The sequence below is a fragment of the Medicago sativa genome, chromosome 6 (assembly GCF_051527215.1).
Source record: "Medicago sativa cultivar Bolivia chromosome 6, Bolivia_mono, whole genome shotgun sequence".
NCBI classification, from domain to species: Eukaryota; Viridiplantae; Streptophyta; class Magnoliopsida; order Fabales; family Fabaceae; genus Medicago; species Medicago sativa.
Genome location: NC_140754.1, coordinates 63,720,899 through 63,730,867, shown reverse-complemented (window position 1 = coordinate 63,730,867; position 9,969 = coordinate 63,720,899). Strand labels below are relative to the sequence as shown.

The following is a 9,969-nucleotide window of genomic DNA, read 5'->3' as shown; positions in this document are numbered from 1 at the left end:
TTATTTGAACAAACTATGAAGCATGCCAACACCTTTGCTGTGAAAATGCCTATTGCATTCCCATCTCTTATATGTGGTATAATTCTAAATCAACACCCTAGAATCCTAGTTAGCACTGATGTAGCAAGTAAGAGGGAATCTCCTCTTCTCTGCACTATAAACTATTCAAGGGGTCATATGTCCCAAATATTGTTGTGACAGCCAGGAACGAAACTGCTAACTTGACATCTAAGAATGGAGTTCTTGTTAAAATGATGGAGATGTCTAAAGATCTGGAGGAGACCATCAGAATAAGCACTAAAAGGAAGATAAGTGTGGACAAAATTATTACGGCCCTGTCATGGAGATATGGCTGAAGAAAATGTGAGTGTCGCAGGCAATGAAGATGAGGATGTTGGTGTCAATGCAGATGATGGAATTGATGATCAGAAGGATGGGTCTCAAGTTGAGGCTTAATTTTCTTTTTCTCCTTAATCTGTTTAGTTATATTCTTCTTTTCTTGTGGGCTATGCGCTGAATTTTTTAGCATTATATGTGCCTGGTACTGTAATAACTACATTATATGTCCTGCTACTTTATGATTATGCTACTTTACATTCTGCTACTTTAGTAAGTTTACTTTTGCATGATAGTTTGTCATAATTTATTGCTAAATGGGGGAGTAGATGTTATACATGTTGTTATGACATGTTTCTGATATTCTTGAGTTCTGCATATAAGGGAGAGTAGCCTGAAAAGAGGCTATGATATGCTCTGATATGAATGCATGTGATCTACAAGGGAGTAGCTCATATGTGTTTCTTCAAATGTTATGGTAGATTTTCATTATGCATGTTGCTAAGGAAGCATTGGCTAAGGGGGAGCATAATTTTTTTCTGATCTATCATTGAAGGGGAGCTTTATCTGTTACTAGCCTGCTTATACATGATAGATTTATGCTAATATGTGCTTGATTGAAAATGCATGTGGGTGTTTGCGTTCTGGTGAACTGATGTCTTACTAGATATCGTGACATCTTGAGGATATGAGAAATTTATTTTTTTCTCTGATGCATTATTTCTGGGAGTTTATTTCTCCCTGTGATGATATATTGATGAAAGTTTATTTCTCTATGTGGAGTTTATTTCTCCTGATATTTTCTGTGAGGCTAGGTTCTATATCTAATCCACTGCTGGGAACACCTCTGATGTGTTGGATGATCTCACAACATGTCCATCTGTGCATTATTTTTAAGTAAGTCCTTTTAAATAATATTGAAGTTCATCTGTTATCTTCTTTCGAGTTGAATCCTTATGTTAAAATGAAGGAAGGTATGAACAAATGATCTCTCACTCTTTTGTTCATGATGCAAAGATTATTTTAGCCAAAATTTGCCAAAGGGGGAGATTGTCAGGGTTTTAGACATGTATTGGCTGCATTTTGTTAAAACATTAGTTCTAGCAAGATGTCAGACATGGTGTATTTACATGTTGGTACGACATCAAAGCATGCCTTGTTTCGCTTGCCTGGAGATTCATTTTAAACATGAATATTTTCATATATTATCTAGAGATTTGTCTCACGTGAAGACTTGACCAAGAAAGTGTGGTTCTAAAAGCAGAGAAAGGCGATTTATACTTAGCTTAGTCCTTAAGAATGTTGTTGCAACATTTAAAGAAACATCTGATCTACTTCAGAATATATATGTTGAAATATCGTGATTCAGCTGATCTTTAGCCGCATTTGTGCATCAAGCCCATTCAGCAAGCAGGCTATATAAGCAAAGACAGAAGACCTAATTGAGCACTGAAGCCACAATTTACACAATAATCTTGTAGGGTTTTAGTCTATCGTTGTTATTTGTGATTCACTCTTATATCACTTTGATATTATAGTTGGACTTTGTTGAGTTGTAAATCTCTTAACCTCTCAAAGCTTTTAAGCACGAGTTGAATCTTTTTCTAGGAGAATGTCTCCATATTTGTTCATGTTACTTTAAGGACGGTCACTGGATGTGTCACTAAGAGGAAGTGGGAGGGGGGGTCTCTCATATCTAGGACTAGTGAGAGTCTTAGGTAGAAATTGCATGGGTAGTGATTAAGTGAGAAGTTAGTAGGATGGTGAAAGCTTTTATGCATGCTTCGAATTGATACTACTATAGTGAATTTCATTCATGGCTTGGAAAACCCAGATGTAGGTGAAGTTGCATCGAATTGGGTCAACAAATTACTTGTGTCTTTTACTTCATGTCCTTTAATTAAATTAGCTATTTGTTATTGATGTTGTCCTGACGTTCTGACATATTTCATAGCATCTGATTTGTCATAACATTGTGTTCAACATCTGTTATACCTACGTGCCAGAATTTAAACCTCCACTTATGTATTTCACCAAAGCAATGTAAAAGTACACCTCCATTTGTATTCTTCATAAGACTCAACATGACTATGAATGCATGGACTTCGAGCAAAAGCTCGACAATATACAAATCACCAAACTAATATATTCACCAAAGCAATGTAAAGTGCACCTCCAATTACATTCTTCATAAATTCATCACCATTTGCATTATCAAGTTTTTACATCCACACAATCAACAAGTCATAATTCAACAAGAGTTATCATCAAATCATCAAGTTAAAATCATCAAAGGAATCATAATCATAATAATAATCATCATCAACGATTATCACTTCAAGAAACAATAACGTTTCACAATCACATTTTGCATAAAAGACGAACAACTAACCACATCATGGCATTCCTCATATTAAACACTCAACCATCATTGATACATTCTTATTTTATCCTATTATTGTGATTACAAAGCCATTCGTAAGTTCTCCGACCATAAAATCTCATTTTGACAAAGTTCGTCTATTTTCACAAAAATCATCTTTTTCTAAATAATTCATCGAAACAAAGCATTCATGCTCAAACACATCAACCAAGAATTTTCATATATCAAATAACATCACAGTAGTTCATACATATCATCATCATAGCTCAATTCTGGTTATCTCCAAAAATCCACTAAGTTCGTCTCATTTTCTTTATCCAATGTTCATCAACACAAAGTCACCGTTAAATTCATTACACTACTTCATTTCTGTGATAAAAACATCCATTGATTGTTAGAATAAAGTCTCTACCCTTAAGAACAAGTTTGAGAACATTTGGAATGAAGGAAATTGCATTTTTGTGGTTTCTGGTCAGACAAAATCATGGCCCGATTTTCTCAAATCGTGGCACGATTCTTACAGAAGCAAAAACACCAAAATTCTGGTCAAAACCGTGGCACATTTTTCTCCAATCGTGGAACAATTTTGGCCCGACAGACATCATCAGATTTTCAACTTTCACGTTTTCAAGCGTAAAATTCCGATTATCGATCCGTTTTCAATTCCGTTTTCTCCAATGCGTCGCAAATACATAGACCATTCAAACTATAATTGAAACCATGATTCACAAAAGTGGTTAAAACGACTTTGACACGAAAACTCGACTTTCTCCCAAACGATTTCTCACCCAAAACCTTTGATCAAAAACACAAATTCTAATCATTCTAATTCATGATAACAACTTCATCAATCCATTCAAATTCATCAAAATCAAACTTCTCCAATTTGAACTCATTTTCACAAGTTTTTTAAAAAAAAAAACACAACAACTTAACCACAACAACACATTTACCAACACCTAATGCATGAATAATCATCACCAACACCTCCCAACAACATTCATATCATATAATCATCATTTCACCCACAAACAACAACAACATCATCATTTTTTTTTATCAATTTAAGTCAAAACTTCAAAATGACAATTTCAACATAATTCAACAATGAGATTTAAGTACCCACAACAAGTTTCTAACAAATTTCACATTTTCAAAATCATCACTTAACTAGGAGTACGAATCACATTCAAAATCATAATTCACACAAAAGCAGTTATGACCCATAAGTAGAAAAAGAAGATTATAGCTTATTTGATGAAATAGAACTATCCCCCTTAGCTCAAACCTTCAAAATCTTCTAGTTATGGTTTCACTCTTCTCTTCTATCTCCCAATCTCTAGCTTTCCTCTTCTCTAAGTTCTTCCTCTTCTATTCTTCTATTCTTTTCTCTACTTTCTCTCTCTAGCCTCTCCAACTTCTGTTATGAGAATGAAATGTTTCTAACCCTAATTTTCCTTCATGAGTTAAGTATATATACGACTCTCCAATGGGCTAGGTTTCTAAAATATAAAATAATTACCATTTTGAAATAATTACCTCAACTCGCTAGTAACTTAGTAAAAATAACTATTCTCTCTAAAGCACTAAAAATAACCTTCCCAATAAAATTACTAAATTACCCTTACTCATCAAAAGACCAAAACACCCTTAATCTTAAAATGACTAAAATACCCTTCTAGGCCAAAAATCAACTAATCCCAAATCAAATACACAAGCAAGAAAATAAGCATATATAAACACATATAATAAATAAATAAAATAATCCTTGTGAAAAACGGGCTCTTACATAGACGACAGACATGAATGACCCCTCAGATTTGAGAAAATCCTGAGGGACCCATAATCCACGTAGGTTTTGTCTTCTTCTGTGAACTGGCCATATCAAAGGATATGATAAAGCATTTATTTTGACTTCTTCTCTTTACGTGTGCAAACAGACAAGGGAACTTAAGAACAAAAGGAATGCAACAGATAATTCTACTTTCAATAAAGGAAATTCAAAGGACTATTCAACATAATTATCCATATCAGGCAAAGGGCCAACGTTCCTGATTGAAGCTTCTCAACAACTCCATATGCGCTGACATTCTTCTGCAACGTCTATCAAATGACTACCTCTATAAGGAGTTGAAGACCTGAAGAAGATTAACAAGACTCTACTATTTTACTATGCCATTACTCTGTCAAATCTAAATAGCGCAAAACACTTAGGATTTTTGTTTTCAAGTTCATATTTTAACAATAACTCCATTTACAGTGACACTCTTCTCCAACGTCTATCAAATGGCTGCCTATATAGGAATTTTTTATTTAAGTAAATATCTGTAATATCTCGCCTGTCAGTATCAGAATATTATCAGTCGAGTGTGTCAGAGGATTATTATTTTGAAAGAAAGTTTATGGAGAATATTTATTATGAGATGTCACCCTAATATGGATAAAGTATCAGTGTCGTTTTTAACACGTTTAAGGCAAGGGCAATTTGGTAATTGCGCGTCTATTGGATATTTAATTGTGTTTGGACTCAAAATATCTCATTCTTCAATTCTCTTTCTCTCTCTAGGGTTGGCAAAGACTTTCTTCTTCCTTCTCTCTACTCTCCATCGCCCTCCTCTCTTCTTCACCATCAATCTTCCTAAGTTTTTCTTCGCTCCCATGATAAGAATCCATTCCATGTTCTCTCATGTTACCCTAAGTTGGTGCAAGTTAACTTTAGATTGAACCTCTTCTTTTTCTCTCACGAAGTTCATCCATCTCTTCCTTTCTTTCTCACAATCAATCCTTTTCAAGATCTTCTTCCTCAAGTGGTAAGAATTAACCCTAGGTTCCTTCAAGATCATGGAGAAGTGTAGAAGCTTGGTTTTGGTTTGAATATCTCTTTCATCTCTCTAGAAACTCTTTTTCTCTTTTCTCTTCCAATCATCAATATCTCCAAGTTTGTTTAAGAAAATAAGTCAAGCAAGGATGTTAGCAAGCAAGGAACAACTATGGATTGATTAGAGATTTTGGTGGTTGGTTGAATCAAGAAGCTAGGGATTGTTATTGAGTAAAGAGGAAGCTTGAGTTGTTTGGGTTATGGTTTCAAGTTTGATTCAAGAAATGGTTTCTTTATGGCCAAAGATCAAGGTGTCTTAGTTGCAAGAAAGAATAACAAGATTGAAAGTGGTGATCAAAGAAGCAAGTGAGCAAGAGTTAGGGCTTTGGTTGTTTGAGCTTGGGACTTGAGGATGCTTCAAGAAATTGTTTAGGTGAGTTCCTTAGATAGCTCCCACCCTTGGGATTATGTGGTTTATGCTTGTAAGATAACCATGAACTTTCTAGGGTTTTTATATGTATATGTTACCTTTTTTTTTGTGTCAAGCATATATATACATGTGAATACTTGTGTCAAGACTATTTTACATGTCCTATATGATATTTAGCAACTTGCCATGCTTTGGGATGATTGTATTGAGGTTTTTGGGTCAAAAACTCTATTTTGCAGGTGCTGGACAGTCAATACTCGCAACTGCGAGCAGGTAGCTCGCAACTGCGAGCAGAATGGCCGAACTGGAGGTTTACTCGCCTCCTAGCTCGCCACTGCGAGTTGAAGCTCGCCACTGCGAGTTGTAACTCGCCATTGCGAGTGGAACAGTGCCCAGTGCATTGTTTTACTCGTCTCGCCTCAGTCGTCGTATTCCGGTCCAGTTTGCTTGTATGCATTCTTCTTCAATGATAACCCCTCAATACATGACTTCAATACATGGACTTTTATAAATGTTTCTTGATAGTTAAGCAAGTATTCATAACGTATAAATAAGCATGGCATGCAAGAGTTTTTAACATGAATTGAACGGGTAGCAAGAAATAGCTAAATTGGGAATGGAACTAGAGACTCGATGTAGTTGTCGAGAATTATATCATTGAATATTCTTTTACACTCATGAACTTATATGTTTTTACCCCAAGGGATCGATTAAGGATCCAAGTTAAGGAAATTAACTCAAGAGGTTATAGATTAACCATTCATGTATGCATAAGACTATGATTAATATAAGTTGTAGGTGTTCGTGTCTCTCGTTATCCACGTTAGGGGGATACGAGAGATTCTCGACCTAAGGGGAACGGTTTAAGCCGCAAGGGACCCACACGACACTGAGGGAGTCCGATGTACGTACATCGGTCATGTATGGGAGTGTACTCGGGGTTACTCCACCCGGGACTCTCCGTAAAACGAACCAAGATTATGATTGTTTGTTCAACGCTAACATAATAACGAACTTATGTACGATCTTGTAGAATATGTTTATGTTATGCAAGCATGTTTTCAAGTATGTTAAGTTATGAACAAGAGCATTAGATGCTATATGATATGTGCAAGTCATGTGTAGAACAAGTAATGAACATGATACCGAAGACGACCTTAGGTTTCCCCTAATCGTTCGGTTTAGAGTCGTGTCGTGATATGTTATGTTTAGGCCTTGATATGTAGAGCGTATACTTGGCAATGCGGTCCTAGGTTACCCTCGGCCGCCATGACACGTATAGGAAGTGAAACCTATAACAAGCAAGATAAGCCTGAGACGGGTTTAGCATGCACTACCGTCTAGGAGACATGACCACACACGTATAATCAACCGCCAGGTTCTAAAGTAGACACGTGGTGACCGTAGGATTTTCCCTTGAGGTCGCCTATAGCCTAGGATTAGGTGGAACTCACTGAGACATTATGTCTCATCCCAATCCTATTTTGTTTCAGATTAGCAGGTCGGACGACAAGTTGGTTGCCGGATGGATGTCTCATCAAATGCTCGTTCGTACACGCTGAGGAATGGTTTTGGATCTCAAGGATGTATTTGTTGTTATTTTAGACAAAAGGTGTAGTATCGTATTTTGCGAACGTGTAATGATGTATAACATTTATTCGAAGATTTTATGTTGTAATTTTAATGTATCCAATACTAAAAATAACACACGTGCTAAACTTTCTAGATACGTTTAGTATGGGTGTTACAATATCTTAGAAATCCTAAAGAGTTTAGTCATTTGTTCAGTTTACACTATTGTTAAATTCAGTGTAAAAGAAAATTGATTTGTTTACTTTGTAAACATTTAGAAAGTCTCTTGCCTACGTTCTTGTTGAAACCTTGAGAATTTATTAAGTCTTTAGGTAGTGACATAGAGCATTTATGAAGTCTCAATCAGTTGTGACTGAGCAAGGGAAGTTTCTTAGAGTTGTCCTTAAGCAAGGAAGTCTTTAGGTAGTGACCTAAAGCAAGGAATTCTTGAGCAGTTGTGCTTGAGCAGGGAAGTCTCATGGAAGGGTCCTAGAGAAATTTGTAATCATGTCTGATTATAGTGAAACCCCTTGGCAATGCAAGGGGATTGAACTATTCCTATGTTGTGGGAGGAACCAATGTAAAATTGTTTTCTGTCCGCTCTCTCTCTCTCTCTCTCTCTCTCTCTCTCTCTCTATATATATATATATATATATATTTGTGTTTTGTACGTATCTGCTGCATTCAGACTCTGATTCAGAATCTGTATACCTCAGATTCTAACAAGTTTATAAACACCAAGAAAAACAAACCATAAAAAGTTATATCATGTGTAAAAGACTTTTGTGTTGTTAAAAGAAATATCAATCATACATCTTAGTAGCATATATTAATTTTTGTTTTGTCATACCAAAGTGATGCGTTAATATGTTGAAAAGAATTATATATTAATTACTTTGTCAATAATTAACTCCTTCACACTTCTATGACAATTATGTAATGCCAAAATAAAATGAATTATTTTTATACAAAAGCATATATGTAACACTAACACACAAGGTAAAAAAATTGCTGAAGGAACATTATATCATTGTTAACATCCAAAGGGGCCTTGAAGCTGACAACAAATTATGGATAGATATGTGCGATCATATTCATGTTCCAAACTACATAGTACTCTATGAATTGAATGTCATCCACCCAGTTATCATATTCATAACCACTTGGACAAATTTGAACACTTCTTGAATGAAGAAGCTCAATGTTCCTCATTATAACACGACATAGGACCAAATGCTTAGTTCCATTTTCATCGGCATCGCAATAAAGTGAACTGTGAACATGAAAAAACTAAATCCTGTTAGAATTCAAACATAATATTCTATATGAAAATTTATGAAGTTCAATGTTCATCATATGCAAACTAACCAAGCATAAGGATGGGTAACAGCAGTAAGATGAACACCAAATACATATATTCCTTTAGAATGAGATAGTCCATAGTGACAAAGTCCATATTGTGTCATCTTTGATAGTTCCTCTGTAGAACAAGTATAAACTTCAGGGAAAAAGTTGTTCCCTTTCTCATGAATCCAAGCAATGGGTTGTTGCGAACCCATTTTCAAATCAACATGATACATATGTAGAAAATTTAGCACAACATCTTGACCATCTAACTCTACCTCCACATTTGCCTTCTTTATTTTGAAATTTTTCTTAACCAAGTCAACAACATAATACAGATAGTCCAACCATTCACCGTTCTTATAGAACATCAAACGTTTGGACATCCCACTTTTCTTATAGTTTAATAGTTCCTCTATAGAACAAGCATAAACTTCAGGGAAAAAGTAGTTCCTTTTCTCATCAATCCAAGTAATGGGTTGTTGCGAACCCGTTTTCAAATCAACATGATACATATGTAGAAAATTTAGCACAACATCTTGAACATCTACCTCTACCTCCACATTTGCCTTCTTTATTTTGAAATCTTTCTTAACCAAGTCAACAACATAATACAGATAGTCCAACCATTCACCGTTCTTATAGAACATCAAATGTTTGGGCATCCCACTTTTCTTATAGTTTAAAAAAATCATGGCCAATGATCTTGAACTAACAAGACTAGAGTCATCTGGTTTGCTAACATCTTTAACCAATCTCATTTGTTTGACAGCCACACTTGCTTTTGCTGAAACTCCAGTCGCATGTGAAACACGTCGAGTAGCCCACTTTTGCTTCAGATTCACTATAGTTCCATCCAACGACTTTGAGTGTTTTGCTTCCATTTCTATCTACTAGAAGACTATCTGTATACACATACTCAAATATAAAAGCTTGTGTGCAACAATTAAATAAAACTCTAGACCTTAAGGAACAAGAATATTTGACAATCCATGGATATATAAATCATTTGAGAATAATAAACTAGTATAAAGAATCATATGCTCATCATAATAATATAATGTTGACATAATAAAGATAGTCAAT

The 9,969-nt window shown here is 35.2% G+C and overlaps 1 protein-coding gene and 1 long non-coding RNA gene across 2 annotated transcripts; one reads left to right on the top strand and one right to left on the bottom strand.

The window, feature by feature from the left end:
• The first annotated feature begins 5,256 nt into the window (after positions 1–5,256).
• On the top strand, positions 5,257–7,716 carry LOC146916248 (uncharacterized). Its single transcript, XR_015013787.1, has 2 exons — positions 5,257–5,970; positions 7,461–7,716. It is a non-coding gene; the product is annotated as an uncharacterized LOC146916248 (long non-coding RNA).
• Positions 7,717–8,607: 891 nt separating this feature from the next.
• On the bottom strand, positions 8,608–9,767 carry LOC146916247 (inactive poly [ADP-ribose] polymerase RCD1-like). Its single transcript, XM_085721584.1, has 2 exons — positions 8,908–9,767; positions 8,608–8,812 (listed from the first exon to the last, which is right to left on the bottom strand). Exons 1-2 carry the CDS (start codon positions 9,765–9,767, stop codon positions 8,608–8,610), a joined length of 1,065 nt encoding a protein of 354 aa, XP_085577710.1.
• Positions 9,768–9,969: the final 202 nt, after the last annotated feature.

Coding starts and splice junctions, on each gene's coding strand:
- LOC146916247 (XM_085721584.1), bottom strand. CDS start 9,767: ATGGAAGCAAAACACTCAAAGTCGTTGGATGGAACTATAGTGAATCTG. Junction 8,813..8,907: donor GTTACCCATCCTTATGCTTG/GTTAGTTTGCAT, acceptor TCATGTTCACAG/TTCACTTTATTGCGATGCCG.